This window comes from Lepidothrix coronata, unplaced genomic scaffold, assembly GCF_001604755.1.
Source record: "Lepidothrix coronata isolate B3197 unplaced genomic scaffold, Lepidothrix_coronata-1.0 Scaffold179, whole genome shotgun sequence".
Lineage (NCBI taxonomy): Eukaryota > Metazoa > Chordata > Aves > Passeriformes > Pipridae > Lepidothrix > Lepidothrix coronata.
This window is the reverse complement of record NW_016690359.1, coordinates 286,312-305,409: the sequence shown is the minus strand read 5'-3', so window position 1 is coordinate 305,409 and position 19,098 is coordinate 286,312. Positions and strand designations below refer to the sequence as shown.

Here is a 19,098-nt window from a genome sequence, read left to right as displayed (position 1 = left end):
ATATGTATGTGTATATGTATATATATATATGTATGTATATATATATGTATGTATATATATATGTATGTATATATATATATAAATATATATGTATGTGTGTATATGTATGTGTATATGTACATATATATGTATGTAAATATATATGTATGTATATATATATAAATATATATGTATGTGTGTATATGTATGTGTATATGTATATATATATATGTATGTATATATATATGTATGTATATATATATGTATATATATGTATGTGTGTGTATATATAGAGAGATATAGATATGTACATATATATACATGTACATGCACATATATTTTTACATATACATTATTTATATTATAGATATATACGGGGGAGGTGTATTTTTTTATAGCTACAGATAGATATGGAGACACAGAATCCCAGAATGGTTTGGGTTGGAAGAGACCTTAAAGCTCATCCCGTCCCAACCCCCTGTCCTGTGGGCAGGGACACCTTCCACTGTCCCAGGTTGCTCCAAGCCCTGTCCAACCCAGCCTTGGACACTTCCAGGGATCCAGGGGCAGCCACAGCTTCTCTGGGAATTCCAGCCCAGCCCCTCCCCACCCTTCCAGCCAAGAATTCTTTCCCAATATCCCATCTAACCCTCTGGCAGTGGGAAGCCATTCCCCCTTGTCCTGTCCCTCCATCCCTTGTCCCAAGTCCCTCTCCAGCTCTCTTGGAACCCTTTAGGCTCTGGAAGGGGCTCCAAGGTCTCCCTGGAGCCTTCTCTTTTCCATACCTGTTCCCAGGCAGCACCACAAAAGGGTGCCTTAAAACATCTCTAGAAAGGAGGTGGGAAGCACTGCTTTGGGGAGGAAGGGGCAGATGTTGGGGAACATCAGCTTTTGGGGCGTAACTTGTGGCTGGAAGTGTGAGGTTCAGAGCATTCCCCTTGTGAGAGATTACTAGACACAAACATAGAGTGGCCTGTAGCTATAGAAATGTACAGTTTGATGTACTGGAAATGTGTAGATTGATGTCCTGTATGTACCCCAGGGGTGTTTCAGGAGGGTGGGGGGTCAGCGTGAATCTGGGGGCTCTGGGTCCCAGCCCCAACTCTTCTGCCCTGCTTTTCCCCTCAAGCATCTCCTCTCTTCTGTGCCCAGGCTGCTCATTAATGGGTAATTAATGCAGCTCAGGTGGGTAATTAATGCAGCTCAGGTGGGTAATTAATGCATCTCTGTATCAGGATCAACTTAATATTAATGAGACTTCGTGGCTTGACCTCCCTGGGTCACCTCTGGAGGAGCTTTGCTCTGCTGGGCCCAGTGGGATCCTGCTCAAAGGCCAACCAATAATCCAGCAAAACCCTCAAGGAAAGAGATCCCTAAGGGATGATGATCCTACACCCAGCCAGGGTGGGATCCACCCCAAAAATGGGGTGAAATCCCAAATACTGCTCTGAAAGAGGGTCAGTAGAAGCCCTCACGTGCTTCGATTCACCTCCCAAATTCACAGTGGGCTCCTCCAATATAATTCCTGTTTCCTTCCTGACAGCAGAAGCAACTGCAGGTCATGGACAAGGAGCCTGGAAAAGAGCCACCAGTGACAACAGAGAATTGCCAAAGGACTCAGTGGAAAACCAGAGGCACGAGCAATCCAGCTGTGCACACAGCTGGAACTCAACTTGTCTCCCTTCTTTTCCATGGTAAGAGCAGCTGAGTGACCATGGGCGGCCTTGCAGGTTCTTCTGATGCCACCCTGTGTCTGCTGCAGGTGGGAAGTGACATTTCAGATCCCACCAGTAGCTCACTGACTCAAAAAGCCTCTTTTTCAACCAAATTTCCCATTCTACAGGCTCCATTCCCGTGATGTTTTTCCACATGTTCCCATTGCTTCCCAGGAGCAGGGATATGACTCTGGGGAGATCGGGGTCCCTTTCCCAACCAACACTTGGCCAGGCTCTGGGGAGGGCTGCAGAAATGTCTCAAATCCAAGGAAATCCCCTGTTTTCCTGCTATAACATGGTGTGTTTTGCCAAGTCTCGTGTCCAGAGCAGCAACGGCCATTTGGAACAACTGCTTAAATAAAATAAAACACCGTGGATGTTCCCTGGAACTGGCCAAGGACCGGGACAGGGGGTTCCTTATGGGAAATTTTACCTGTAACTGATTTTTCTGGCACAGTTTCCTCTGGCTCCAGGTGGCAGCTTGGACACAGATAATCCAGTGTCTTCAAAGGGGCCGGCTGTGCCGGGCCATCCCCACGGAGCAGAGGATTTGTGGAGATCACAAAGCCTTCAAACACTCCTCCTGGTTATGGAGCATCCAGGTCTGGACAGACAGACAGGGAAGAGTGAAGCCACCAAGGAACATCCCCTCTCCATCTCCTGCCCCCGGGGCAGCTCCCGGGGTACCCGGAGGGGGAGTTTAATCTTTTCCATTCCATTTTAATCAGCTCATCAGCGACAGGCACTGACAGCAGGGCTGGCTAAGAGGCTTAGCTCTATTATTCCCGAAGGATTAGCCTTTTTGATCCCAATGGAGGGAGGTGGCTGCCCCTCAAGCCTCGCTGGGGGGGCGTGTCACGTCAGCAATCACCTGCAAAACTGGCTCCTCAATACCCCCCCTGCCCCTCTGTTATTTATTTGCACAGCCCAGGGGCTCCTTCCTTCCACCCCTCTGTCCTATAAATCCCTGCACCAGCCTGAGGGGCACCGTGATCCCATATGGACCCTGTAGGATGGGGGGTGTCATCCCAACAGGCCAGGCCTGTGGATTTGCACGTGTGCCCTTACGTGTGTGCATAGAACAACAAGGCCTGACCCTAAAAACGCTCAGAAGCAGAGAGGTCCTGTCCCAAAAGCTTCTTGTCCCCATTTGACGCCCTGAAACATGGACTATATGGGCATGGAGGGAGTTGGGGTGCGATGGTGCATGGAAATCTCCCGTGACAAGGAATTTTGGGGAGCTGAAATGGGGGATAGGGCTCTGCTCCCTCCTCCTGGGTGCTCATCTCACACGAGCTGAGCTGCACCTTGAGGCATCTTTGGGTCCCTGGGATGTCAGGAAGACACCCACTGGAGTGGTTTTAGTCCCTGGGGTGTCCAGGAGACACAAAACGATTGTTTCCCCTTCAGCCCTCCTATGGGCAACAAAATAATCCCAGACATCCCAGGTGAGGTTTCTCTGGGAATGGCTGGAGACACAGGGTTCCTCTTGCAGGGTCAGAGGTTGGATATTCCCGTGTCTGTCCCCCACGTCTCCCTCCAGGGCAGGACATGGAACAGAGGAAGGGACTGCGTGGTCCAGGTGCTGCTCACTGGTGTGAGCATAAACCAGCACAAACCTTCCGTTTGCAGCTCGACAAATCACGCAGTTTGGTGTGATTTCTGCACGTTCCATGTTTCTCCAGCTCTGGTGGTGTCCATGCAAACCACAGGCATTTTGGCAGGATCCCAACTGCCCTGGGAACGAGGGATCCCCGTAGCGGTGCCACCCCTACCCACGAGGGTGGAGCCCATGGATGTGTCCCCATCCCCGGATGCTTTTGACCCCCAGTGCCACCCCCATCCTGCCTGTCACCCATCCGTGTCCCTGCCAAGGCCACCTGGGCCAGCGGTGTCCCTTGTCACCGGCGCCGGGAGCGCGGGGCTCGCACGGTGCACGGGAGGGCACTATTGCACCAAAAATCCCAGCCGGCCTCTGGGGACGCTGCTTTTTCTGGGATGAATTCCCGCAGCCCTCCCGGCCACCAGGAGGGAGCCCCAAACCCGGCAGTGCCTCAGCCTGGTGCTCAGATGGGCAGGGATGAGCCCTCACATTCCCCCAGGGATTTGCCTCTTCCAGAGGGACCGAGAGGTTTCTGCCCCGGGGTTTGGGTGGAAAGGCCACGGTGGATCCTGCCAAACTGTCCTGAGTAGCAGCTCCCATGGGAAGGTGTGGGACATCCCCCACACTCAGGACCTTGCACAGGATTAACCCTGTGGTTTCTTCCGTAACCTTCCAACCCAAACCATTCTAGGATTCTATGAGCATCCCAAACACCAGTTCCTCCCCACAAGCTCCTCGTGAGCATCCCTCCATGCCCAGGATCCCTCCAAGCCCAGCATCCCTCCATCCCTGCACGGCAAAACCTCCTTCCTCCCTGCACCCAGGCTGCTCCAAGAGCTTTTTTACGAGGCCCCCAATCTCCCCCCTGTCCCAAGAGGGAGGGAAGGCCTTTAAGGATGGTTTGTCCTTGGGAAAACAGGACACGGGAGGGGGAAACAAATGCTGTACAACGAGCTCTGCTTACAGTGGGAGCAGAGGAGGAGGAAAACAGGGGCTCCCCTGATGCCAGGAGCTGATTTGAGCCCAGTGTCGGGCACTCGAGCTTGTCGAACGGTGCAGCTCTTTTCCTCATCCTGTACCATCCCTGATCCAAGTAATTTGACTCATGCAAAGCCCTGAAGGGTGTGGGGCAGGAGCAGCACTGGGAATGTGATTTACTGCTGCCTGAGGGAGGAACAGCATCCCGGAGATGTCCCTGTGACATCCCCCGTCGCTGCCGGGGCCTCGGGGCCCCTCCCTCCGGGGCTTCAAGCAAAAATACAAGTATTTAAGTCCTGCTTTTCCAGCAGCAGCTGCTCCGGGCGGATCAAAATCCGTCCCAAACAGCCGGAGGGAGAGATGCCCCGCAGACAGGTCGGGAGGGTCACTCCCAGAGAGTGCCAGGGGGTCAGGGTTTTGGGGCAGCCGGGGGTGACCCGGCACCTGTTAACGTCGCGAAGTTCAGCACCTCCCCATTGTGCTGCCGCGAATTTCTCACAGCTCGGGAGGCCGTCACCGCAATTAGCAGTTGTCGCCCTTCACCCCTGCTCGGGGACTAACGAGCTGTGGCAGGATTCGGGGGCTGTGCTCCCGAAGACGAGTGTTAACCCTTCACCTGCCCGAGGGCTGCTGCCGAGGTCGGGTCACCCAGGGCAGCTCCTTCAGAGGCTTCCCGTGGGCAACCAGGTGCTTCAGGGGTTGTGTTTAAGGAGAAAAATTTCCAGTGGGAAAAAAAAAAAAGGATTTGAAAAATAAAGGTGGCTTCTGGTTTTCGCAGAATCCCTGAGGTCGGGAGAGACCTCTGGGATCACTTAGTCCAACCTGTGACTGATCCCCACCTTGTCCCCCAGCCCAGAGCACTGAGTGCCACGTCCAGTCATTCCTTGGACACCTCCTCCAGGGATGGGGACTCCACCACCTCTCAGCCCTTTCCAATGCCTGACCACCCTTTCCAGGAAGAAATTCCTCCTGAAGCTCACCCTGAATCTCCCGTGGCACAGCTCGAGGCCACGTCCTCTCCTCTTGTCACTAGAGGTCCAAATTCCTTTAATCCTTGGTTAGCCCCAGATTTTACTGCTCTCCCACGAGCCAGCACATCCTTGGCCCTGCTCCCTCCCTGCTTCAGTGCCACCATCCCCAAGGCCTTGGCAGCACCTCAGGCTTTGGGGACCACCGGGAAAGCCCCAAACCCCCCCGAAAGGGAGAACCAGCACAAGGAGCCGCTTTCCCTCCAAAAATTATGACTGAGGAGCAGGGTTAGCTTTGCCTAATCCCACTTTCTGCAGCCAAGCAGATACTCAGTGTCTTTTGGCAGAGGCTGAGCCTTATCTGATGGCGGCGTTTCCAGGCGGAGATCAGAGGGCTTTGAAGGAGCTCAGTGGAGGTGTGTCAGGGCTCGTCCCTTCTGACAGACTCCAGGTGGGATTTGTAGCTGGATTATGTTGCAATTCAGGGCCTTGAGGGATTTTTTTCAGCAGGCTTTCCCAAAGGCAGGAACCCTCCGCACCAACAAACAACGGGAAGCAGCAGAGGATACGTCTACACCAAAAGAGATTGTTATGAATATATTTAAAATATTCTCTTACAGCAGCTTAGGAAGAGGCTGGCAAACTGCAGGTCCGTCCTTCTTCAGCTTTCCCACCATTTCAGGTATCATGATCCCTCCAATTTGCCGAGCATCCACTCAGCCTTCCCTCAAGAGACACGGAAATCTCTTTAAAAGTCAGCCAGAACTCAAAATGCATCAAAGTGCTGGAGCGGGGTTGTGGAGGTGAAGTCATAAATAGGGGTGGGGAGCAAAGGGGCTCAGTGGAAGGTGGGATTTAATAAAACCCAAAAGCAAAGAGATGGGTGAGGAGAGAGCTGCTTTCCCCACTTGTGACGTCCCCATGGGATGGAGGGGGAGAGCAGAGGATGGTGGTGGGACCACAGGAGCAGGATGTGGGTGTTGAGGCAGCAAATAGACACAGGCAGTGAAACTGGAGACTGAATATCAACCAAACGTGCCCGGAGTGTTACAAAAACCAGTCAGACCGGTAGCAGAGGGTGTTGGAGACGTGGATCCCAGCAGATGGTCACGTTCAGGGGTCGGTGGTTGTGTCCCTCTGCACAAGGGGAGGGAAAAACACCCACAGAAAATTACTTTTTAAAAAGATCCTCACATTGCCACCTATTTTGTTTCAGCCTTTTGTTACAAAGGATTTCTTGGAGTAGGTTTAGATTCGATATTAAGAAAAAACCCTTCCCTGTGAGGGTGGGGAGGCCCTGGCACAGGTTGCCCAGAGAAGCTGTGGCTGCCCCTGGATCCCTGGAAGTGTCCAAGGCCAGGCTGGATGGAGCTCTGAGCAACCTGGGATGGTGAAAGGTGTCCCTGCCCATGGCAGTGGGATAGGAACGAGATGATCTTTAAGGTCCCTTCCCACCCAAACCATTCCATGATTCTGTGATTCTATGATTTTGTTTGTGGGGTTTGTGCATGGCCAGATGCTTTTCTCCCTTCCAGCTGGAGAAGAAACCCCAAACAAGGGCACCAGCTGGCAGGGCTGAGGCAAAACTGGACCCAAAACGGCAAACAGGGTGTTAAGGTGCATCAGGAAGGTGATAATAACTAAAATACACCAGCCTTAATCCCAGCCTAAGGGTCTGATCTGCCCTGCCCTCAGCCTCTGCTCCAACCACATCCCTCTCCCTGCTGCTCCTATTCCATGCTTCTCCCACCTTCCTCACCTGCAGGTCATGAAACCATCTTTGAGAGGGCTAAACAAGCTCCAGGTGACTCCAATCTCCTCAACTCCTGCATTAACCCCTTTGGGACCTGCTAAAGTAGCCCAGAAGTGAGGAGATAAATGCCATGAGCTCCCATTCCTCACCCCTGATGGTTTTGGCTGCAGGGAGAATCCTCCTTGGTGCTCCAAGAGGCCAAGCTGGATCATATCTTTGGCTGCTCAGCTTTGGATTCAGCTGCTCACAACCCACAACAGCCAGAGTTTAAATCCAGGAGAGAAGGAGGAGAAGGGATATTGTCCCTCCTGCCCTCCTTGCCAAGGTGCAGGTCCCTACAGCAGGACAAGTGTCCCCAGCAGCTCCATGAGTCCCCAGCACTCGGCAGCCACAGCCCCACCTTGGTTTTCCCTAAAAGGGCTTTTCCTCCCACTGCTCCAAGGACTCTTTGGGTGCTGCACTCCCAGGAAAGGTTGATGTTTCCAGATGGAGCTGCTCTGCTGAGGAGGAGCTGATTTCACACCTCCACGTGGCCCTGGCAGGACTTCAGGCTTTAAAACCTGAAGTTTCATCTCCAAGCTGTTCATCTCCTAAAGTTTCATCCCCGAACTATTAAGATCCCTGATCTTAACGAGGCCCAAACCAGCCCCCAGTGCTAAACCAGCCCCAGCTGTGATTAGTGAGTTATTTTATCACCAGCCGTGCCAGGCTCAGCACATGAAACCACCACGTCCCTGCCCAAACGCCAGACAGCTACTTACAGTAAATCACTCATCAGCCAGTTCTCAGGTTTGATTTGGCAATTAAAAAAAAAAAAAAAACCCAAACACCCCTGGAATCGCTGCTCCCAAACCTGTTTGCCCTTCGCTTGTCTCTGCTCACGGAATGCCGGCGGTTGGAGTGGTCTGTTCTCATAAAAGGGTGGAACAAACCAGAGCCCAGAATCCTGTGTTTGCTGGAAGGGTGCCCGGCGTCCACGAGTACAGATGCTGGGGGAAGATTAAGCCTAGAAAGCCTTTCTTCAGGTTCAGGGCACTGCTGGCCAGAGTCAAATCTGATCCTCAATTATTTAATCTTTCAGCTCAGCCGCCGCTGAACCGGGATTTTAAAGGGGGGGGTGGTCACGGAGAGGGGTCGAAAACCTGTCGACAGAGAGAGACCGGGGCGTTTCAAACGTTTTATTAAAAACTTCCAAAGGTCTAAAACGAAAATGTACACCTACTACAGTTTGTACACTCACAGTTAAAGTGCTAAGAAAATTAAACTTTACAAAACCGACACTGGACTACTGTAAACGAGCCTACCCAGAGCCGAGCGCAGGTCGGGTCAGGACTTGGCCCCCGTGTTCCTGCTCCGTGCGGGACTCACGGACACGGGAGCTCCTTCCCCTCCCATCCAGGTGGATGATGGTACAGCAGGGACACAAGAGTGCCCAGGCAAAGCATTACATGCACCGAGTGCCCCCATGCACGGCCCCCACGGCTGCTCTTGACGGGCAGGAACTGCGGAAAACGCCCCACCTCGGGTGGAAATAAACCCCGATCCGGGTAGGAAAGGAGCACACGGGGAGAGGAGGGAAATTTCACATTCAACTGGACATTCTGCTGTTTGAGGTGGACCTCGGGATGTCTCCCATGCAGGGTTACTCTGCTCTGTGCCCCGTTTTCATGGCACAGGGGGGTTGCCCGCTCCCCAGTGCTGTTTTGGGATCCTCATCCCCCTGGAACTGGGCTGTGGAGTCAGTTCCCTTGGAAGGGTGGGCATTAACCCAGCTCTCCTGGCTCTTCTCCTCAAGCCCTTTATGAGGGGTTTTCCCTCCCCTCCTTGCTGGAACAAACTGGGAGCAGTGCTGGATTTTGCTGCAGCTGGATTTTTGCCCCGTGCTCACCCCCAACCCCCAGTACAGCCGGTATCCAACGCTTCCAGAGCAAAATTTGGGTCTAGGAAAAGGGAAGGCATCGAGAGCAGACAAACACATTTACACCTGAACGTGGCTTTTTGCTGCTGTTGGGTTGTTTGTGCTCTAAAAAAGGATGAGTGGCAGAGATCCAAGGGAAGGGCGGCTGCTCCTTTTCCATGCAACGCGGCCGCAGCTCCGATTTGGGATATTGCAGTGAACAACAAGAGCTATGAAGGGGTTAGGAAAGAAGGAACATCACAGGCTCTGGGGAATCTGTTGTCAGCGGCAACTGGGGTCGCAAACCAGGAGATGCAGCTCCTTGGGAATACTGGGAATGAGAAGCCGTGCGTTTTGTGGGAAGCTTCGCTGTCGCGATCTTGCAGAGCAGAGTTTTGGGGCTCAGGTCATCTCGTGTGTGTAGGAGGGGGGATACATTAACCTGCTGTTGGGATGAGCTGGAGAAGCTGGGCAGCTTCTCTGCCTGTTTTCCAGGAGAAAGGGTCCAGGTTTTGGTGTCCTGTTTCTGCTGGGAAGGGACAAAGCAGTGCTGGACCCCCACGAGGAACGTGTGTTCAGCTGCAGGAACATCCAGGCAGCCAGAGCCCAAAGCACCCGGAGTGTTCCAGTGACTGCACAACTGTCCTCCTGGGCAGGGGCTTATTAAAGCAGGGGTTTAAGCTCCAGGGGAATTTAAAGCTTGGCACCGATCCCAGAAATCCGGTGCCCAGGCTGGAGCTCTTCCTGGTGAGCAGGATGTGCCAAAGTTAGGAAAGCACCCCAAAAAAGGGCCTGGTGCCCCTGCCAGAGGTGGTGGCTGGGCCACATTCCAACTGGGATATGGGTCAGAGCCCCTGGGCAGGATGATTTGAGAGCTGAAGTGCCCTGGCTGTGGAACTGCACCAGGGCTGGGACAATCTGACATCAGGGATGGGCTTCAAAATCCCAGGAGGAATGTTCTGCCCAGAGCTCAGGTGTTGAAGATAAAAGAGAGGGAGCAGGGAAGCAAGAACTCCAACCAGAACTCTAATTTTAGGTTTAATCACCTCTCTGGGGTGACAGGATCCATGGGCAAGGAACAGCCGAGATATTCCCATCTGGAGGCAACAGGGGGACTGAACCTCCCAAATTAACATTTCCAGCAGGATTTGTTTCAAACCTCCATCACTGTTCCCCTCCCTGACTCTAAACAAGTCAAAGCATTGCTAAAATTTATATATATATATATAAAGGTACTGGAAATTGAGCCAAGAAGATCAATGTAAACACTTGAGCTTATTTAGTCCAGGTCCAGTGCTTAGGAAAATTCAGCTTCCTGGCTCCTTCTGCAGATCCAGATTCCTGAATGGATCATCCCTTTGAAGCAGCAGGTTATTTAGTAGGAGCTGAACCTGAAAATAACAAAGGTTCCACCTCTGGGGCTTCCAGGGAGTTGTAGTTTTGCTGGTTTCGGGGTTTTCCACACCCTTTCTGCTTTGGAAGAGGCGCTGTAGGGATCTGGGCAGTTATCCCTGTGGACAGCCCGTTATCCCTGGGAATGGCCCCCGGGGCTGTTTGCTGAGCAAACAGGCACAGCAGAGTCTGCTCTGCCCCGGGTGGGGGGAGTGGGTGCAGAATTCCCTCCCTGGACCGTGATTCCACACCAGGTTCCCTCTGTGCCTCTCCTTTGGAGCAAGAAGCAAGAAGGACAATTTAGGATAAATGTATCTCAATTTAGGATAAACGTATCTCAATTTAGGATAAATGTATCTCTAAGACTCGGTGCCTCCCGAGGCAGCCCCTTGATCCCCCGGCTTTGCTGTTGTGTCATCAGCGACAATTAACAGGAGTAATTGTGGAGCAGCCCCGGGAGCTGCTGCCCCCGTCCCTGCCCTCGAGGCTGTGCCACACAAACTGTCTCCAAAGGCTTCTCCAGCGTGCCTCGGAAAGGGAATTACGTAGTAAGGACAATGCAAAAATAAGGATTCATCTCCCAGCAATGGTCTGGAGTAATTACTGAGGTAGGTTTACATGGGATCAGTGTCTCCTCACGCCGAATGAATCCCGACAGCAGATGCTCCGGAAGATCCACGACCGTGCCTCCACTTCTGCCTCCAGTGCATCCCAACAGAGTGTTTCCACATTAAAAAAGCCCAAAGTGAGAATTCTCCGCTGTGAATCTGAATGAGAAGAAAACACCCTACAGCAGAGGTTGATCCATAATGCAAAATCCCCGGCTGGGAAGGAGCCAAAAATTTACAATGGATCCCATCTCCTCCTCCTCCTCAAGACAGCAATTCCGGCTGCCACATCCTGCTCTTTCCCTGTCTGTGGGCAGCTCCTGCCTGGATTTCTCCCACTCATTTTCTAAATTCTTGCTCAGCACAGAGAATCCCCCCCCCAAACCAGCCGTGACATCGCGAGGCAGGCGGATCATCCCTGAATAAAACTCCTCCGGTCCTTTTGGCCTCAGCCTTTCCTCACCCAGGAGCTGGGGCTCGGAAACAGGCCTTGCTCTGGTTGTAGGGAACGGGGCTCTACATTCCTGGCTGGGGGAAAAATTCAGCTTTCCTATTATAATTTTTTTTTTTTTTTTAAATAGATCAGGAACAGGCAATCTCAGCTTCTGTACAGGACTCTAAAAAATAAGTGGCTGAATATCATCTCGATAACTGGTTTGAAAAGCCGTTCTCTTCCTACAGAAACTGTAAACGAGTAGAAAATTTAAACAGTCTTTTTGTAAAAAAAGCAAGGACAATTACAAGTCATAAAAAAATCGCTCTTTCCTGCCTGTGTCTCTTCCCCCCACCCTCCCACTCCGTCCCAGCGGCTGAGCCTGAGCAGCTCTGGGAAGAGCTGGGGATCCTCAGTGGGGTTTCCTTCTCCCTTGTGTTTCCAGTGTGACCATCCTGGCTCGCCCGGGTGTCCCCTCGGGCAGCATTTGATGTGTCTCCTCCTGATGTACACGACGGAGACAAGCAGGAACTGTGTCAAGGAGGTGTGCTGAGGAATTCCTTCAGCAACCAGGAGTTCCCAAGTCTCACCGGAAAAACCCTCAGCGCGACCCCGGCAGCGAGTTTTCGGGGCGGAACCTCCCGACACGCGGAGGGAGAGAGGGAGGAAAAGGGAGACCGTTTTCCACAAAGAATTTCAGCAGTGGTGTCTGATGAGGACCAGCCATGGAATAAATAATCACCTACAGAGAGGTTCAAAGGAGACAACCGGCTTTTTACTCAGGAATTCGGGACAGCTGAGCACTGGAGCTCCAGGAGAGCGCCGGCTGCGACGCCGCTTTTGGCTTCCTGATTGAGCCCAAATTCAGCACCCGACGAGAGGATGATAATACTGAGGAAGGGACCACGAGCTGTGCAACCACTCCACGCTCCTGGAGCGCTCCTCCCGGCTCAGGCACTGGTGCCATCCTCCTCGATGACGCGGTTCATGCTGGTGCCGTGCGTGATGTGTGTCAGCGGGTTGCTGCTGAGGTCCCTGATGCTGCTGTGCCGTGACTGCTCGTTCAGCCGGTGGGAGCTGCTGTGCCTGGAGTGGTCGGTCAGTCGGGACATGCTGCCGTGAGGTAGTCGTTCCTCCACGCCTCTGTAGCTGCAGGGAGTGTACCTGAGTCAGGGAAAACAGGGGACAATTATCGCCGTCGTTACCGCCTCGCTCAGGGCACAAAGCAAATAGGTCTCACCAACCCTCTGCTCTTGGGAGGAAAAGTCCTTCCCCTGCTTAGCTCAGTCATTCCGCTCACACAGCCCCAGGCAAAGCCTTTCAGCTCCTTTCACAACGGTTCCTACTCGGTTCTTACTCCAGCGTATCGGTAATTAGGGGAGTAAAACACTCGATGATAAATCGTGTTATAAACCTTAACCGCACCTCAAGTCACAGCGGGCAACTCGTGCTCCCCTTTGCTTCAGCAGGGCCAGGGCTATTTAGAGACACAAAATCGATTTGCACACAGACAGAAGCAGCCACAAAATTACTGAGCTGATGTCGGGACAGGTCTGTTTTTCCATGTGCAGGAAAACCGGCACTGGACACGGCCACGCTGTGTAACTCGTGGAGACCTGCAGGGACTCCGAAAATACCATCGTATTTTCCCTCTCTCCAATCCAGACACTAACAGGGAGAGGAGATGCAATAGAAGAACATCCAGTTTTTAGCACCATGGTGGCCACACAGGCAGGGGCCTGTCCAATCTTCTACACCATTTTCCCAGAGAGGTTGTGGACTCCCAGAATCTCAGGCTCTGGAGCCAGGCTGGGAGAGCTGGGGGTGTTCACCTGGAGAAGGGAAGGCACCAGGGAGACCCTGGAGCCCCTTCCAGAGCCTAAAGGGGCTCCAGGAGAGCTGGAGAGGGACTTGGGACAAGGGATGGAGGGACAGGACACAGGGAATGGCTTCCCACTGCCAGAGGGCAGGGATGGATGGGATATTGGAAAGAAATTCTTAACTGTGAGGGTGGTGAGGGGCTGGGATAGAATTCCCAGAGCATCTGTAGCTGCCCTATTCCTGGAAACGTCCAAGGCCAGGTTAGCCATGGCAGGGGGTTGAGACTGGGTGAACTATCAGGTCCCTTCCCACCCAGGCCGTTCCATGACTCCACGTTTTTTTGGGACACACGTACCGTCCGTCCCGCGAGCGGTGCAGGCTGCCGTGGTAGCTGCTCACTTTGCTGTGGACGCTCCCTGCCTTGCTCCTCTGGTCGTCCAGCATGGCCAGCTGGGTGGAGGAGGCGTGGGTCGAGGTGCCCTGCGTGGAAGTGCCCCTGGACTTTCGGATGATGGGGGTGTTGGGATCCCTCAGGAGAGACTGGGCGAAGTCTGGCTCCTGCAGCACTTGGCGACTCTCGTTTACAACTCTGAGCAAGACAAGCGGTTGGAACAATTAACGCTAATTGCGGCGGTGGGACAGCTTTACAAACAGAACGAGCGGGCACAGCTCGGCAAATCAGACTCTCTGTTTGCACTGTCGTGTCCCTAATTGCCTCATTTTGAAGCACCTCAGTAGCTGGGTATTTTAGCAAAGTCCATGTTCTTGAATCCTTCCTAATCCCCGGGCCCGACCCTCCAGCCTGGACGTGGGAATGATCACAGCGTTTGCGGGGTTGGTTTGCGGATGTTGTTACAGGAGAAATCCTTGGGATAGCGCTGCGACCCGGCAGGCTCGGGTTCCCCAGGGAACTGCCTCTCGGGGAGCACAGGAAGCCACCTCCTCACTCAAAAGAGCACCTAAAGTCTGGATTTAAAGAGCACCTAAAGTCTGGGGCAAAAAGTCACGGAGGACTCACTTAAACGCTTCTGTCTCCGTGGGTCTATCTTAAAACTTCTATTTAAAACACAATATTTGGTATGAAAATAGCTCCTCGCGGCTACTACCAAACCGCCCGGGTTGTCTCTAAATTTATGCCACACCTTGGTCTAAATTAATTCCACCCTCACAGAAGCTCCAAGACATTCTAATTGTCACTTTATCAAACTGCACTTCAGCACTAATGCATAATGGAAATTAAAAGCAGAGACGGATTCTTTTAGCTGCGACCACGGTGAAAAGCACTTGTGTTTAACTTCAATTTAAAGGTCTGATTCAGTTGACTAGAAAAACACATTTATAAATAAAACCTTTCAATTCCACCTCTTTCTGTGAGTGGCAGAGTAGTTGTGGTGTTCACCTGAAAACTAATTCTAGCTAAAAAATATTTGGAAGACAGAGGAATGTAGATTTGATTCTGGGACCAAATTAGGGGAAAAATAAGGAATTTCAGGGTTTTTTTGAGCTGTTGCTTGTTTTGTCCTTCCTCACTCCCCTTTGGTTAGTGAGAAGTTTCTAACAAAACTGTCTCTTTTTTCAAGTATTTTCAAGTACCTTGTGCAATAGTTAACATATATATATAAGTGTATATATATGTTATATGTTATATATATATAAAAATATGTGTATATTATCTACATATATATGTTATGTATATAAATATATATAACATATATATAACAGATACATGTATATGTATATAATATATACATATTTTATATATAATATATAATATATATAATACATATAACATATGTAACATATATAACACATATAACATACATATGTTATGTATAAAATATGTATATATATTTACATATATATGTATAAATATGTTATACACACATATATAAATATGCATAGATGTTATCTACATATATGTGTATGATTATATATGTAGATAAATATGTGTTTTAAATAATGGGCAGGTGCAGTTACATTCTCATGCATGAGTGGTCTGCCACAGAAATTTTTATTTAATGATGAAGACCAAAAAACTCTTAAGAACCAAAAGTCTACCCTGATCACAATACACTGTGACTTGAGGAAGGAGAAAAAAAAACCAACCCCTAATGTATAAATATTAGAAGATAACACATTTGTTATCTCTACATGCACAAAATTAAAGGAACAAGTAATCTTCAAAATCAATGAGTTGTTTTTTTATTTAGAAATAAGTATCTGCTTTATGTATGAAGCGGAAACGTGGATTGTTTTCGTGTCCTGTCGTGCCTCCACCAAAAAACCAACCGAAATGCTCTTCCAGGACTACGAGGGCAGAGGTGATTTGCCAGTTTATCCCACGGATTCCCACACTCACTCTTTTTTCCTGCGCCCGTGGAAGAAACTGGCCCACTCAAAGCAGGTCTTCTTGCTGCCAACCCAGAACACGGAGGGAATCCCGACCACCAAGGCCATGAGATACTTCATGAGGAACAGGATCAAATCCGGGCGGCTCATCTGAGGCACCTGGGGAGAAAAAAAGGAGGAAAAAAAGAGGATTCTCCAACCCATCCTAGGTCACTCCTCCATTTATAAACTCATTTAAACCAACTCCCTCTGCCCAGAGCCAAAGCAAACACGGCCAGGGCTCCTTTGTCCCGGGGCTCCCCGGACCATGACGGAGCCCGGTCCTGCCTCAAACAAAAGGCTCAACTGCTGTGAGGTCTTGGCCTTTTATTTGTATTTCTGGTCCTTTTGTGTGTGCCCTGAATAACTGTGAAATATTTTCTAGCCTACAAATCATAAAGACTCGTCTCTTTGACGGGATTAACCTATATAGGACCAGGTGCTGCGGGTGCCGCTGGGAAAAATCCCGGTGGATGCTCAGCTCTGATCCTTTATTCCTTGGCCTTCAGTGGTTGGTTCCACCCTGTTTCCCTCCCTTGGGAATTCGAGGCACCAGCAGGATACATCTGCCTGATTCTTATCAACCCAGCAAAACCCTCTTTCTTCGGAGAGATCAGCTCGAAAACGCTCACGAGGCCTGTTTTTGCCAAGGTTTTGATGTGCAAAGGGTTTGTTTGGAAAAGACGCGGGGAAGACACCAAGATATTCCTTCTGGGAAGGTCTGTAGGGCAGCTGTAAAACAAACAGGCATCCGGGGGCCTTCCTGAATCGGTAACTCAGCTCAAAAACTGAACCTTCAAGGACGGAGAACTTGGGGTTTAAACCTCAAAGACACCACCAAGCCGCAGAGGAAAGGAACAAATTGACGCTGGTGGAATTAAGCCCTCTAAAAGCACTTGTGTGACACTGTCACTGTGACCATGGAATTCCAACAAAGGCTGGGAGAGCTGGGATAAAAGCTGAGAGAGCTGGGATTGTTCAGCCCGGGGAAGAGAAGGCGCTGGGGTGACCTGATTGTGGCCTTCCAGGACCCGAAGGGGCCTCCAGGAAACACGGAGAGAGAAACTATTTACAAGGGATTTTGGACAAGGGCTGGAGGGACAGGACACAGGGAATGGCCTCCCACTGCCAGAGGGCAGGGACAGCTGTGATATTGGGAAGGAATTCTTCCCTGTGAGGGTGGTGAGGGGCTGGGCTGGAATTCCCAGAGAAGCTGTGGCTGCCCCTGGATTCCTGGAAGTGTCCAAGGCCAAGTTGGCATGGAGCAAGCTGGGATAGTGGGAGGTGTCCTTGCCCATGGCAGGGGGTTGGGACAGGCTGAGCTTTAAGATTCCTTCCAACCCAAACCATTCCATGATTCTATGATCTCAAACACCCACTGATTTAGGGTATAGGAAAATCTTCCCCTGCTTTTCATCACAGCAGAGGGAGGGCTGGTCAGAAAACATCAAACACGACGTTTCGAGCCGGGAAATGTTGCTCTTTGAGGTAAAAGTGAGGCTGGAATGCTCTGGAATTCCCTCTGGGAATTCAGAGGGATGTCAAGCAGGGCTGGCAGGAGGGCAGGGAACAGCCAGACCCTCCTGGAAAAAGAATGGGATGTTCAGATGATGCTCTCTGGCCTTTTAAGGACGAGAAAGCACAAAAAGTACAATGGCTACATAACATGAAACAGCTAAACACTGAAATGTGGGGGGGAAAAACCAATTTAAGCTGAGCAATAGGAAAGAAATAGGGTTGCAGCAGCCACGAGGAAACGCCATTCTCATGGGAGCAGGATTTTGGAATAGCTTCCAACACGAACTGTGGGGCATCTTTTAAGGCTGAGCGTTATCGGTTCCCGAAAGATGTTGACAGTGAGAGTCAGAGCTTCCCTCTGATCCTCTGTGTTTTAACATAAAAACACAGACACAACCTCCTAGAACAATATCAAGGACCATTTTTCCCCCCCCAAACTGGAAATCTGAACTCAACGTAGTCCCTGTGCCAAGAGGATTTTCCAGGAATATTCACACCCTGTGAATATTCCAACCGTTTAATGCTGAGGGGCAGCACCACTTTTACACAGACCAGTGAAAATACAAGGATAATTGGTTTAGTACTTTGCATTATTGCACATTTTTTAATATTGTCACCATTGCAGATGGAAAATAAAAGCGGAGAAATTAATGAGCATTATTAGAAGATTTTCTCAGTGTTCCCCATCCGCCTCTGCCCCAGGAAAACCAAAGGGGCATTTGTCCCTGTCAGAGGGTCAAATGGGTCTTCCTACACTTGCCACCATTTAACCAGGACAAGTCTGAGGGTTTTCTGGGTGGTTTTGTCACCATCCTGTGAGAGTCCACTCAGGGAAAAAAAAAATTAATTAAAAAAAATGAACAACTGCCCAATTAAAAAAATTACCCGACGAAAACGAAGCTCTCAAAAATTAACCTCATTATTTCACTATGTGGCATTAAGTGGAATGAGTGGTGAAATTCATCATTTCTTAATGAAGGTGATGTTCAGGTATATTTTTAAATTTACATATATAATGCTTGTCCACAGGGCCAAGTCTCCCCTGGCAGAACTACTGCCCTGAAGGGAATTTAATTTGATTTTTGCATTAAGAATAAACCACCAGCTCCAGCACTAAAGCTCCCAGTTGCTCACTGTGTTACTTCCACGGAGATATTGCAGTAAATCACTTGATATCAACACTTCTGGCTCAATATATTCACTCTGGGCGCCATAAATAATTCCAAGCAAAAATTTAAAGGAGATTTGCACTTCTTTACTGCCCAGCTATTTAGGAAGAGTCAAAAATACAACTTAAAAACAGTGAAGTTGTTGCAGGCTTGGACAGGGTTAGATACAATTACAATACATGGAATCATGAATTCACCTGGAATACCCAAACTCCACACATCACTCAAAATGCAGAACATTTTCCAATTATCTGCTTTGGGTCTTTATTTACAGTAAAGCCCCACTGGCAGGGAATATAATGTTGCAATGTCATATAGAAATATAATATAGAAATATAGTTTGGTAATATAATATAGAAACATAATATAGGAATGTAATATAGATATATAATATAGGTATATAATATAGATATATAATATAGAAATGGTTTGGGTTGGAAGGGACTTCAGAGGTATCTAATCCATCCCCTGCCATGGGCAGGGACACCTCCCACTAGCCCAGGTTGCTCCAAGCCCCGTCCAACCTGGCCTTGGACACTTCCAGGGATCCAGGGACAGCCACAGCTTCCCTGGGAATTCCATTCCACTCCCTCCCCACCCTCCCAGCCAGGAATTCCTTCCCAATCTCCCATCTCTCCCTGCCCTCTGGCAGTGGGAAGCCATTCCCTGTGTCCTGTCCCTCCATCCCTTGTCCCCAGTCCCTCTCCAGCTCTCCTGGAGCCCCTTTAGGCTCTGGAAGGGGCTCCAAGCTCTCCCTGGAGCTCAGTGCTTTCCTTTAATTCCTTGGAGCTTCATCCCACAGGATTTGTCTGATGGGAAACTGAGAACCCCAGCCTGGAGCCATCCCAGCTTCATGGAATCACAGAATCCCAGAGT

At 50.3% G+C, this 19,098-nt stretch overlaps 1 protein-coding gene across 2 annotated transcripts in view; it reads right to left on the bottom strand.

The window, feature by feature from the left end:
- Window positions 1-8,099: 8,099 nt before the first annotated feature.
- The window catches only part of FZD3 (frizzled class receptor 3), a 50,865-nt gene continuing 39,866 nt past the window's right edge, over window positions 8,100-19,098 (bottom strand). For both annotated transcript variants that reach the window (XM_017830499.1, XM_017830500.1), the window contains exons 5-7: window positions 15,507-15,655; window positions 13,503-13,736; window positions 8,100-12,490 (exon numbers count right to left, since the gene is read on the bottom strand). In XM_017830499.1, coding sequence (XP_017685988.1) covers window positions 12,277-12,490; window positions 13,503-13,736; window positions 15,507-15,655 — 597 coding nt within the window. In that variant the 3' untranslated portion in view covers window positions 8,100-12,276. The remainder of the gene's footprint in view (window positions 12,491-13,502; window positions 13,737-15,506; window positions 15,656-19,098) is intronic.